The 14,182-nt window shown below is 42.1% G+C and overlaps 1 protein-coding gene across 4 annotated transcripts in view; it reads right to left on the bottom strand.

Annotated features, from left to right (window-relative positions):
* The window catches only part of tafa5a (TAFA chemokine like family member 5a), a 151,543-nt gene that overhangs the window by 3,943 nt on the left and 133,418 nt on the right, over nt 1-14,182 (bottom strand). For all 4 annotated transcript variants that reach the window (XM_020652509.2, XM_065951475.1, XM_065951474.1 and 1 more), the window contains exons 3-4: nt 13,685-13,812; nt 3,497-3,713 (exon numbers count right to left, since the gene is read on the bottom strand). In XM_020652509.2, the coding sequence (XP_020508165.1) occupies nt 3,705-3,713; nt 13,685-13,812 (137 nt within the window). In that variant the 3' untranslated portion in view covers nt 3,497-3,704. The remainder of the gene's footprint in view (nt 1-3,496; nt 3,714-13,684; nt 13,813-14,182) is intronic.

Below are 14,182 nucleotides of genomic sequence, written 5' to 3'. Positions count from 1 at the left end.
TGCTGACATCACACAACATGTTAGCATTGAACCACTTCCTTGCTAGCGTTACCACTACCTGTGCATTGCACCGTTCTAGCATTTCACGCAACACATTTTAAGGTATAGCATTCAGCCACTTCCTAGCTTGTGATATTAGCATGTTAATGGCAGACTAGTAGCATAGCTTTTGTCTAATTGTAGCTCTGACTGTTGCTCATAGGTAGGCTAACAAATCATTGTTTTGAACTTGAAAATGTATCATCTGGCAGTTTTCTATGAATGGTTTTTCAACTGTTGATTATTTGAAAGCAGTGAAACAATAATGATTTGCATGATTTCCTTTGTTTCTAAAAACAAGGCACTATGATGTTGTTGATCGGCTTTGGCTGAGCATGACCTCAGAGGAAAGTGGACCACTGTGTAAATATGGTGAATTGCAAGCTCCCTATTTCTCCTACGTCAGACCCTCCTGGTGGGAAAACTGAGATTGCAGTGGCATGAAATGGAATGGTCAAGAAGCCGCTGATAATACAAAAATATTGAACCTATATGCATAGGGATGTTGCAGAGATCTCAACGCTATAAAATGCAAGTGAATCTAAATAGATGCTAAACATAGAGGTGGTGTTGTTTACGTACGTTGCCACAGTCTGTGTCTGCTATGGTAATTTTCTTATAGTCTCTCTCTGTTCCTATCCCCTTTTTTCTCACACCCACACCGAGGCAAATGGTTACCCATAAATCTCACACGAGAATCTCATCTAAGGGAAATGCAGGCCTTCTATTAAAAAAAAGAGGTATACGGATGTCAGATGAATATGAGATGAATTTGCCCTATGAATAAAATTCACAGGCCCCAGGTGATTATTACCTTTGGGTTTATCAGGAAACGACCATATTACTCTATTTTATATCTTATAATAGTGAGAGAATATGCCGGTGTGCACAAGAATGTGGAGTTGAGGGAAAATGTGACGCAGAGCTCGTCTTGACTACTGAGCACACGGGCAAACTTTGAGTACAGTGGGGTCTGGCTGTTCAAACATGAGCAGAGTGAGACTGATGACTGCTGCAGGTGTCACAGCAAAAGAAGGGAAAGTCATGGAGAGAATCCATCTGGGTAAAAAGTCTAATTTGCGCAGACTTCTCTTGTTATGGAGTGAGCAGGCAATTCACTCAATACATATTGATATGTACCCAGCAGTGTTCAATAGAGGACAAGGGAAAAAAATCATTTTATTTTAGGGACATTGCATTGAGTTTCCTGTCTTTGGGCGAAAGCTAAGATGCTTTGATGTATAAATGAGAAGCTGTATGCATTTGTCCAGGCCTTTCTATGCATTTTGCATGTGCATTTAAATGAAAGAGCATGCAGCTACATCTGCTGGCACTAAAGGAAAGTAAAAACATTACATAGTACGGCGTCGCTCTCCAGCTGGGATTTTAGAGGATGTAGAGTAAACGTGCCCCAAACACATGGCCCTAGCCTGACATTTCCACTCTGTGTGAACTCCTTTCTGGCTCCCTTCAAATGCTAAAGCACCGTGACACACTGTTAACGTGTGAATAGGCAACACATGAAAGAAAAATTGATCTACTTCCCTGCTCTAAACTCTTCATCTGGACTCTGATAGATGTGAACACTGCGAGATCTCAGGGGTATGCAGTTGATTAATTGATTGAATCATTTGCACATTCACAGAAGTAGGCGAGGTAGTGCTAAAACATCAGCTAATGGGATTAAACCCCTTTTTGCTCATCTGTCATTGCAAAGTGCTGCTGCTTTTTTACATCAACATACTAGACTTGTTTCTAATGCTTGCTCCTGCCCTCGCTGTTTAACGTTAAAGCCCTTGTGCAGTCATGCACGCTTTCTGCCGGATGTGCTGCACAATAGTCCTCTTGATGAATATTCATAAGTGAACTTGTAGGTTAGGAATGATCCACAGGTTAATCAAGGGAGGGAAATTGCTCATTACATGCTGTGAAGTTAGATAATGCCTGGAGCAGATACCGAGATCAAAACACATGAACATGTATGCACAGGCCTCCAGACGCTAGGCCCCCTTTTCCCACTTTAAAAGAGAGTTCAAAGCTATCTAGGGCGTTATGTCATTATCAAGCCTTTCATACTGTATTTCTGCTGAACAGCAAAGCAAACACACTTCTCTATCTGCATGCTACAATATGATCGGAACACAGAACGCTCAAGAGGGAACATTAAAACAGATTTAGCATTACGCTACGACAACGTTAGCTTCTGAAAAAGAATAACACAATGTCATTGATAAGTTTTATAACCCTGAATGTAACACTGTAATGTAAAGATCGTATCTGGTCACATTGTGTGTTCATGTACAGTAGGCTACTGTATTTTATGGGACTGGATGAGATCAGATGATTGCAAGCAATATGGAATTGTGTCCCTTCCTGTAGTACATCATGGGATCAAGTGTTTAAATCCAATCTTAGATAGCCTTCTCCTTTGGTAAATGGGCAATAAAGCTATAGGATGTACGGCGAGACTATCTGTGTTCACCGCATGCATTCCTTCCTGTGTCTATTTATAGTTTCAAATCTACTGAAGACTTGCTGTTCCAACTGGAAAGCAGCAGGATAGGATGTTGTTTTTTTTTCTTTTTATCAAAGGCACAATCCCAACATGGGCCCATAAACGATGGCAATATTGACTGACCGAATAGCCTGGTTTTCAGAATCGAGAATGAGACTGGGCATTTTTACGACTTTTCATCCCTTTGTCTGCAATGTAAGTTAAATTTACTGCACAGCTACTCTGTATTTCCAGATCACTTACATTAATATCAGTCTGTCTGGCGCCTCGTCTTTTATTTGAGCGCACAGACGCCATCTGACACAGTGCTTTAAAGACGATATCTAAGGCATGCCAATAAAGCAGAGTAAAAAAAAAAAAAAAACAAGCGGGAAATAAGCCAGTGGGGTTTTACTGGTATTGCTGCACACATGGATTTCCTGTGTTTAAACACTCCCTGGGGAACTTGGTGAGCTTATGGAAAAACGAGAAAGGCAAACAGAGATATCAAACAAACAGACGGCTGTTTAAATTGTATCTTGATTTGTGTGTGTGTGTGTGTTATTCATGCTTCCTTTTGTTTGGATCTTCTGCTTGAGCTGGATGATGATGTGATTGTGGTGCCATAAAACAATATTACAAGTTGTCATGTTTTTTTAATCAGATTCTGAAAAATAAGTTTCAAGGGATGAAACTCAATCACTCACGCCAAAGGTCAATAGACTTATCTTATCAGAACCCTTTTCACTGCCTCATGGTGAATAAGATGACCTTTGAATGTTCATTTTTGGTTTTTATTTTAAACTTTATTAGGCCCTTCCAATATGAAAAACAGAAATAAAAAGATATGACTGGCTTCTTCTTAGGCCTGACGCAAAACTAACTCCACTGAAATATCTCCATAGACAGAGTAAAGGATTCCTTCATGGGAGGAAATTCATATTCAGTGACTCTCTGTCGTACCTTGCTGCCTCCATGAGGACCCTGGTGCTCTGCAGCTGCTCGTGTTGCGTCCTGCCTTTGAGGGACCAGGGTTTGGTTGGAGGTGCTGTGATGTTGCTGACGTTGGTAGGGTGGAGTAGGTGGTGTTGGTAGATGGTTTTTGGCTGTCTGTCAAGGGGTCGTCAATGCTCTCCATAGTGCATGAGTGTCGAGGGGGACTCTTGTCGCGTCATAGAGCCTGAGGGGAGAGAGCGAGAGGAGTTTGGTTATCAAGCCCATCATGAGGATGCATTGTTTCTACATTCAGAGTAACAGTAACACAACCATCACCACTAGCACCAGTCATTATCAATTTGTCTTACTACATGTAGGTGTCATAAATATGTGGTTCCTGTTTTTTTGTACAAACCTGATGAGCTGTTTTGTGTTTGTGTTTATCACAGGGTGTCTGCTCTGTGTACCGGGTATTCAAACAGGAATACAGCAGAGTCTCTTTGCCATTCAGTAGCTCACATTTAAAGCCAAACACAAGATGCCTTGGTGATTGTATTAGCAATCTCTGACTTGTTAAACAATTTCATGACAATACAGCTAAAGAATTTATGCACTCAAATCTTTTATTTGTGAGTAAATTGCACTTTTTCTTATACTCGAGTGCCAGTGTATCTTCAATGAATGATGTACATTTTTACTCTGTTTGTTTATCCAAAGGCCCAACTAGCGACAAGAGTTGGAAATTAGCAATAGCTATTAGCTCTCAGTTTCATGTTCTGTATTGAAACTATGTAAATGTCATTGTACCTATTAAATAAATACATTCAAACTCATGCTGCACCCCCAATGTCGTTTGAGCCTAGCTAATATGCTAATGAGATGATCAGCACGATAACCAATGAACCTGCTAAACAACAGAATAACAGTTCTCAATGACCACAAACTCATTCATAGTCACATTAAACTCAGAGCTGCATCTGGTACAAAGACACACTCAGTGCTGCTAGCATGGCTTCGTTTGGTCATTCAAAAAAAAAATCACGGTGAAAAACATAATTCTTAAAAATGTACGACTTTACTTAAAAAACGAATTAACACCATGACGTTAAAACCATTCTAATAATTTTCTCTTGTGTAAAAAGAAATGCACTGTTACAAGCCCAACATAGCTGTTGTTCTTAGCACCTTAAAGTTGACAACATTTGAGATGCAATGTTTTCAGTATCAATACAATACTGCAATCACACCTTTGTGTGGCAGAGCACTCAAAGTCCTTGTGGTATTGGAAACACAGATTTCATATTGCACTTCAACAATGGTGGTCCATTAAAAGACTAACATATTGTCAGTGATGGGTTTTCTAGCCTCCATTAATGTGAGGATAATATTTGAAGCTTTCAGTCACGTGACTGGTGCGGAGGCTTGGGAAGGCAAAAAGAATGTATAGGAAAGTAGCATCCATTATTGAACACTCTTTGGAGCTGCAGTATGGGCTTGTTAATTAACCATCTCTTCACAACGACGCATGATTACAACACGCAGAAAAACTGACATGTTAAATAACATGCAAGTTTTGACCACTAGCGTCCCTAATACAGCAACCATGACACACTTAAAACAGTAAAATCCTGTCAGAACTCTAACTTGGTGGTGTTTACATATATTTAGTGTAAACCTTATAATGACCAAAAAAGGGAATTTTTAGCTGGTTTCACAGCAGCAAAGAAGCACACTCATTTCTCTTCAACTATGGATCTTCAAATACTTAGACCTAGAACCATCTACAGCTTGAATACATGCAGCCAACAGGTAAGCCCTAACCGTTAGCTTTAGCAGCGACATGCAATTGCAATTATGTCATGGGCAGCAGACGCCTGGAAGCCCTAGACAAGTTCATTTTCCAGGGATGTGGTTGCCTTGACACCCTATTTGGTCTCGATGTAATGGCAGTAATTCTTGAATAATGGGCAGTGATCAAAATCAGGTATGAAATACAGTCAAAGGTTCTTTCAATAACGGGCAGAGACGTCTGGCTTAAACATCACAGCTAACTTAGCAGATCAGTCCCACAAGCGTTTGGTTTTTGATGAGAAACCTAAAAAGTCAGAGTAGTCCCAGTATCTTCACCAACTTCCAAAACGGAGATCTTGGTATTTTCCAAGGCCCAGATGATTTGCTGACTTGGCTCCATTTGCAAGGTCGGTGGCAGGCAGAGCTAATGGTTAACAGCAACAGTCCCTCTTTTTTACTCTCGCCCTTTCTCTCGGCCTGTCTAGGGTGGCCAAGCAGCTGTCCTCTTAGTGGTGTGATTCCGTTCAACCCACGGTTTGGATCTTTCTGCTGGGCCCAGAGGGATCAATTACCAAAAGCAGGTACCGACCCACAACCGGGGGGGGGGGGGGGGGGGGGGGGTGTGGTGATGGTGAGGCTTTGGGGAGTGGGGGGAGTGGGGGGAGTGGGGGGGGGGGGGGGGGGGGCTGGGGGATCCCATCAGGGCCTTGCTTAAGCTGCATCCACAGAGGGAGGAAGAGACAGAAAGAAAGTGATTGAAGGAGGGTGGGGGGTGGGGGGTATAGGAGGGAGGGAAGTCCTTCACACTGGCTTGGAAACCCCAATGAAAAGAGCTTTTTCATACCCTGTCAAACACACATTGGCAGGTGTATAGCTGCATACTCCAGAACTTACATGAACAGGCAGGCCTGAGGTAAACTTTTTTATATTATAAAAACAGCCTTCATTTTCATGCATTAACATGGAAACGCAACTAGCACTCTGTTGTATGTAGACTATTCCCCTCAGCCACACTCAGACTACCTCAAGAGTGTATCAATATGCATTACGGCTCCACAGGAGCTCATATTATCAAACATTACACTCATTTAATAACTCCTAATCTTTTTTCCTTTCTGTAGTCCATTCTGTCTACTAATCTCCTCTCTCCTCTCCGCAAAAGTCTTGATTACTGTAATCACGGTCTTTCAATAGGTGCCACTTGTGCTCAGAGCACTCTGTTCACAGCCTAAATACCCCCAATCAGGAGCCAACCCAATGGAACGTATGATTAAGACTAAGTTAAACATTTCAAGATTTTTGGGCGTTTTTCAATGTTTTTCTTCCAGTCTGACTCATCGTTTCTTGCCATGTTTGAAAACCATGGTGTGTTGTATAATTGCGTCGTATAAAACGGGACCAGTAGGTGTATTGGACTGCTTATCAGGTTAAAAAAACAGTTAGTGTCTTGTTGTGTACAAATGTGTTTTTCATTGGATGTTTTTTGAAACAACATAGCATTCAAGAAAAGGTGGCTTCACAGTTTTTTTTTCTTGCAGCTGGATTTCTTGCAATTATAACTTAAGCAAAAGAAAACAAACTTTAAAAAAGCTCTGTCCTTTCCTGCAAACGGCTTAACAAGAGAGCAGTGCTTGATACATGCCAACTGAAAATGACTAAAAAACAAACAAATGTTTTTTGCTGTGTATTTCTGACTGGCTCTCTGTCTTTAACTCAAAACTGTTCTTTTCTCTGCTCACACAGCTTTTCTGTCTCGGTTTTGATTCCTTTTTTTTCTTTCTTTCTTTTTTTTTTAGCCCTTATCGTGCTGTCACAAAAGCCGTCAGATAACCCGAGGTGATTTCGCATCTCTCCTCTAATGGTGCACTCACTCTCCCTCTTTCTTGCCGAGCTCCCTGCGTCGGCACATGCAGAGAGAGAGAGCTCCTTTAGTCGTTTCATCTGCCAGTCTAAAATGGTGGAGGGCACGACGCAGAGCACCTTCCTCTCTGGAGAGCGACAGCAGCAAGCCTTTCACAGAGAAAAAAGGGAGCTATAGGAGATGACTGCTGAGACTACATATCGCTTTTTGCAAAGGAAAGCGCTTAGGGAAGGTGGTAAAAAGGTAGTGTTTAACCGGGGTAACTGTGTGATAAAATATATATTCAAATCATTTAGCATCATAGAAAGAGGAAAGTGGGATGGCAACGTGAAATTCACCCCCTGCTTGAAGCATCAAAGCATTTCTCTAACTGGTGATTTTTCCAGAGGAGCTTTCAAGACCATGACATTATCCTGTTGTCAGGGCATGTATCCAACAAGTACATTGCTTTTGAGCTGCAGGTTAGACATGCTTCACTTTTTTACTTTTTTCTTTTGGTACCTAACACTGGAAACTAAAGTGTCATATAGATCTGCTTTCAAAAGATCTACCTATTTTTATAATCCATTTGACTATTAAATGTACTTTCAGTCTAAAACAGCAAACAGTGAGGAGGCTGGTTAGTTATCCATTGTATTATATGGCAACAATGTTACTCAACCTGCACCCCTTAGTTACTTTTGTTAAACTGTTAATCCTGAGAGGAAGAAGGAGGACTTTTTGAATGCCTGTATTTTAGAGACGAGAGAGAGAGAGAGAGTGGGGAATGACACGCGGGAAAGACCCGATTCAAACCCAAAGCCGCCTGCTTGGAATACAAAAGCCTTTGTACAAGGGACACGCCCACTAACCACTAGCCAACCGGTGCCCTAGAAGGAGGACTTTCAATGACGAAAACGTTGACTGTACATTGTTGCTAGCTGACATCTGGTTACGTTACATTGCTTCTTTAATCAGCATCACACATAACTTTTCACCTGCCTCCACTTTCCCTACACTCACTGCAGCCTGCAGAGTGATTAGGCTGAGGGAGGCCGCCTCTGTCTGATTGGACAGAGTGGAGCCTTCAGTTTGCAGTAGTGTTTTTATTTTCTACCTAAAAGGGTTCAATTCAATTCAATTCAATTTATTTTGTATAGCGTCAACTCATAACAAGTGTTATCTCAAGACACTTTACAAAAAGCAGGTAAAAGACCTTACTCTTTGTCTGTTAACATTACAAAAGAGCAGGTAAAAAGACCTTACTCACTGTTATGTTACAAAAAGCAGGTAAAAGACCTTACTCATTGTTATGTTACAAAGACCCGGCCTATCCATCATGAGCACTTTAGCAAAGCAGCAAAAGTTACAGTGGTAAGAAAAAACTGCCTTATTAAAAGGCAGAAATCTTCGGCCGGATCCCCGGCTCATGACGAAACAGCCTTCACAGGCTTAGACTGCGCTGGGGTTGGAAAGGGATAGGGGGAGAGATGGCATAAGATGCAGGAAGAGGGATAGGGAGCAAGGGGATGGGGGGAGGCAGACCGTCCATCAGTAATCCGGTGGGGGATACATTACTGTCTAATGATTTAATGCTGTTTCAGTGGGGATTTATTTGTGCTTTGGCCTCCCTTTATTCCTGAAGTGGTTTGCTCCAATTAGGGCGGGGCCAAGAGAAGCATAAAAGTAGACTCAGCCAGAGTCTGGGGGGAAAGTGTTTTTTTTTTTTTTTTTTTTTTAAGATTTATTTTTGGGATTTTTGTGCCTTTATTGTAGAGATATGACAGTGGATAGAGTCGGAAATCAGGGAGAGAGAGAGTGGGGAACGACATGAGGGAAAGGAGCCACAGGTGGGATTCGAACCTGGGCTGCCTGCTTGGAAGACTACAGCCTCCATACATGGGGTGCGCACTAACCACTGCTCCACCAGCGCCCCCTGTGAGGCTGTGTTTTCATTCAGTTTATTTAGTCGTAGTTGTTTTTTTTTATTAATTTACCTGGGACTGTTGATTTTGATCTTTTGTGAATTTTCTGTTAATAAATCCAGCACTTTATTTTTGCAACAATTTCCGCCTCCTGAGCAATTCCTCGACAGTACAAGAACATCTATTTTTTTACTCCCGAACCAGTGCCGAACAGCCACACTTTAATCCCATTTTTCATGTAGACTTACAACCAGTGATGCTACACACCAATTAGAGGCCTTGTCTCACTTGGCTTCCTCAAAAAATGTTCCCCACACCACACGGCGGATGTTAATCTGCTCGCTTTAAAAGCAAGAGTGTGGAAAATGACTTGTCGTGGTTAATTGAATGACAGTCACAGTGGCCAGTAGCATTGATCGTTCCAACATAACTTTTCCAAAGAGTAACATGATGCTAATTTAACCCTCCAACTAAGGAGAAAGGGTGTGTGTAGATAAGCACAGATTAAAACATTTCTAGGTAGGGTCAAGTTCCAGAAAACGTCCAGATTTTGTTACTGCTTTGTTATGACCGCTCTCTCTGTCCAGTACTTCTGTAAGTGATTATTTTTCATTTTTATGTTCATAAGGTCCCCATAATAAGGCATGCATTTTGTTGGAAATGCAGTTTTATGTATTGAGATAAAACAGAAAGAAAATAAAGTGGTTACTGATGGACATGGAGCACATTTTATGGTTCCATTAATACAGTTAAGTGAACCAAAGGAGCTCATTTATAGTCTCAGAGCTTGATATGGCTCTTCTATGGGATTTTTTTTGATAGGTCAATGCTTTAGAGGAGAAACTTGTCACTGCATTAGTCTGGCTTTTGATAGTGAAATAAATGACGTGCTTCACAAGCGCACCTCTATTTGACATGTGTCCTTTTTAGCTTGCGGTTTCTTGTGCACCGCTAGCATAAGTAACCTCTCAAAACGTCACTGTCAACAGGGAGCAAAGCATGTATCAATCTTCATCTGTTTCTGCTGAAATGGGCCCTAAAAATCCATATTTAGGTTTTTATTGACAGGAACAACATGTACTCTTCAAGCGCAGTCAGACTAAGATGAATGTACGGAGAGAGGGGGCAAAGAGAAGAGAGACTGAAAATGCAACAACAAAAAAAAGCTGCTGAGAAAAGGACAAAAACAGACTGGGAAGAAGTCAAGCAGAGGTTAAGGAAGTATATGCGGGGAAGAAGTGATTTTAAAGAGAGGCACATCAAATGGTGGCAGCTGAGACGGGTTGTTGTTCTGTTTAGGTTGTGGGAGAACACGGCAAACATTTAATCTGCCTTGCAACACAAACCTAGCAGTGGTTCCAACTAAAGGTAGAGGAGGTCAGCCGGTGTCATGCTGAACAACAATCTCTCTCTGTTTGACAGAGAAAACACGAACTCTCAAACATTGGGCCGATACACAAAAGCGCCTCCTGACATTTGTCCAAAGTAGCCCTTTATGGGGCTTTGGGGTTGAGTCAGATTGTCTTGGCTTAGTCAAACGCCCCGCGGGACATGTCTGTTTGTATGCATTGATGTTTCCGCACAAACACCTGACAGACAGGTCGGACATGCTCACTGGACTGTGCACAGCCAACAGTAGTCCTAAGGCAATATTGGGTCAGCTGCAGTTTTTGGGTTTAACCTTGGAAAGCCGCAGGGAAGGGGCCATTTATTCAAAGTGAACCAGAGGGAGGCTGAGGAGTAAATTGTTTGTTTTGTTTTTTTTGCGCATGAGTTCTCCCTTGGGCCTTCAGATAACAAGACCTTTATGAAATATTTGATTCATAGAATTGGCCTTAAACTTTTTTTTATTTTTTTTATTTTATTTTTTTTAACGCTTTTTAGACATTTTTTGTTTTATGCCACATGCATGGTTGGAAAAAGCAATGTCGAACGAGGCCACTTCATCCATCACTTTTTAAATGAGGATTTTTAAGAGGATTTTTTTTAAACAATGACCCGAGTCAGCTTGTTGCCCAGTTTATTAGGATCCCTGACAGTGAAATCTGCTTAAAACACGCACTCAAACGCACACACGGGCTGGCATAGATGAGTGCGCAGAGCCGTCCAGCCGTTTGACGAGCTGTCACCCGGCTTAAAGTAGCCAATGAAGCAGACGAGAAATACCTGTCACGTCCCCGCATATTGTCAGGGTAAGTCGATGTGAGGTACACTGACTGACATTCTAAGCGGGATATGAAATGTACAAGTAGGCTATGAGCGTACAGGGCCACCCCATGCAGGGAAGCAGGGACACATATTCATATATATGAATATGCAAACGGTTGAAAAGACACACTGACAGAGCGATGTTAACACATGAACATTGAATGTATTAGCCTTGGAACACACAGTGACCACCTATTTTGCAAACCCCCTTTCAACACACACATGCACGCTCTTCTATGTGTCAAATATAATAAATGGATCCAGCTTTACGTTACCTATCAGTGTGTGTGTGTGTGTGTGTGTGTGTGTGTGTGTGTGTGTGTGTGTGTGTGTGTGTGTGTGTGTGTGTGTGTGTGTGTGTGTGTGTGTGTGTGTGTGTCCCTGTCTGTGTGTGTGCTATCTGTCTGCCCAGATAACAAATTACATTATAGGTGGAACATGTAAGGGCTGTCACCGCAGTCTCCTCAACCAGGTATATTCAAGTTGCTGTCAGGCCGATGGGACACACACACAGGAATCGCATCACGTTAAGAGCACGGGGGCATCAGCTGACTGATAAAATAGAACACATCATCTCGGTTCAGGATTCTGCGTGTGTGTTTGTGTTTGAATATGTATGTGTGTTTGTCTTACAGCAAAAAAAGGCATAAACAAGTTACTCAGCTGATGACTAAATCATGACAGATGCATTAATGATGCCCCACCGGTCCTCAGTGTTCACCCATTGACATTCACAGATAGGGCAGCTGCGTTGTGCATGTGTGTTGTGTAACATGTTTCTCGAGTCAGACCTCTTTAATTGCTAGCTATAGACTGTATACACAAGCTGGGGAGCAACAGTGTTTACGTGTCTTGTAAAGCGTGTGACAGGGGGGGGGGTTGAAAGCAGTGGGAGGACATGAGAGGGAAGGAAGGTGTGTTTGTTTGTTTGCTTGTTCGTCGAAGGTGAAGTGGAGAGGAGGAGGCTTGGAGATCTGGAGAAGGGGGTATGAAGGACGGGGCGGGTAAATGAATGGGCGGCATCTTAGCAAATACAAATGGTTGGCTTCCCCATCTGCTGCCATCATTAACATTAAGAGCGTCCCTAATTCAAGCTAATTGCCAGCGACGAGGAGGTAAACAAACGGCATACAGTTTGCGGTGATGAGCCGAAGACGAGGAAGGCGGGAGAGAAACATTTTCGGGGGGGATTGTGAAGTGAATACTGAGCTGGTTTTCTGCTATTATTAATGCATATGTGGCCTGCAGTATGCAAGCTGGCACCAACATACTGGGTTTTTTTGTTTGTTAACTGAGATGGAGCTCAAAGGTGAAAGGACACTGATCTAAGTCGCACCCTTGGTTGGATTTTTTTTAAAGCTGCAGTAGCCGAGTGTAAAAACTGGTCAAATGAAAGACATTAACTTATGTTAAAGCTTGCCGCTCTCAGTCATGATATCATCTTCATGCTCAGCAGCCTGACTGCATCCAGAGGAGAATTTTGGTTTTTAAGTGTAGCAGACAATAACTGCGTTTTTTTGTGCACTTTTCAGCATTGTAGCAGCAGCTTGCATTTATGGTATAAGAGCCAAATAATAATCTGAGATCCAGATGATTATTAATATATTACACCCTAATGTGCTAATCATTTATTTACAACTAAAGTAATCTTATGTTAAAGATGGAGTCAGCAGCATTGTTCCTTGCAGCTTGTAAACACAGCATTCAGACTGGGCCCCCGCTTTCTGGGCTCATCGCCCCAAGAATCGAAACAGAGGGTTTGCTATATTTATATATATAAGTCTATATTTTATTCTTAAGGGAAAATCTACTGACTCTATCTTTTAAGTTATTTAGATTAAAACTGCTCATGTTGCACAGTGACATTTCCCTTTTCTCTCCTTGTGTAAGTGGTGGAAAACTGTGCAGCCGTCAGCGAGTGTTAGAGCCAAGGTTTTTTTTTTTTCAGTAGCAGTTCCTGCTTCCTTATGTGGCGGTCTTTGATGTAACTTCCAGTGTTTCCACGGCAACGATAAACATATTGTGTCTGTCATGACGGCTCTGTCATGGTGGCCGCCTCTACGAGACACACCGAAAAAAGAATGGCATAAAACAGAACCTTAAACAGACTGTAACACCTGATTCCTGTAGGTCAGACTTTTTAAGGGAGAAAATATGCACAAGTGTTTTTATGTGCTCTGTAAAATGATTATTCTTGTTCAAATGGTCTCTCACCAGAGATGTTTGGCAAGCGAAACTGTTTAATTGTTCTTGTTTCAATGATGGATATTACATTTCGTATTTTTATTCACACATGAATTGATTTTCTATGCAAATGCTTCATTTTCAGCTTTCAGAGTCATGTTGTTCTCAGTGCCACTGGTGCAGTAAGCACTCCGATTTATCAAACACCTACTGGTCTGTGAGTGGATTGCGAAAACCTGGGGGGGCTAAAAGACCGCCTGAACTCACCGTGGTGGTTTTGACTCGGCCTCCGGGCTGTGTACAAGTCCAGCCAGATTTATTGACTAACAGGTCACAGCCTTCGTCCTCCAAGCATGGCACCATCTCACACCACTGCCTTTTCCGAACAATACCAGCTGCAGAGAACACAGGAAAAAAAAACAGAGAGAGAGAGAGGAGATTTAGGAAGGGGAGGAAAAAACAAACCTTACAAGCAGATGAAGAGAAACGATGGAGAGAGGTGGATACAAAGATTTTCAGATTAAAACAGAGAGAGTGGGTTTGAGGGGGGGGGGGGGGGGGTGACAGATGGGGGATGACAGATATCAGCAAAGATTCAACATGATGGAAAATGGCGGAAAGGGGCAGATTTGAGAAGAATGTTGAAATCCATATAAATGGAGTAAAGAAGGAGAGATGTAGAGCGATGGATTGGAGTAGAGATGGGATGAAGAGCAGCGATGTAAAGAGACGATTGAGAGAGATGAGAGCAGCATGACAGAGAGA

Source organism: Labrus bergylta, chromosome 23, assembly GCF_963930695.1.
Source record: "Labrus bergylta chromosome 23, fLabBer1.1, whole genome shotgun sequence".
NCBI classification, from domain to species: domain Eukaryota; kingdom Metazoa; phylum Chordata; class Actinopteri; order Labriformes; family Labridae; genus Labrus; species Labrus bergylta.
This window is presented reverse-complemented; position numbering and strand designations above follow the sequence as displayed.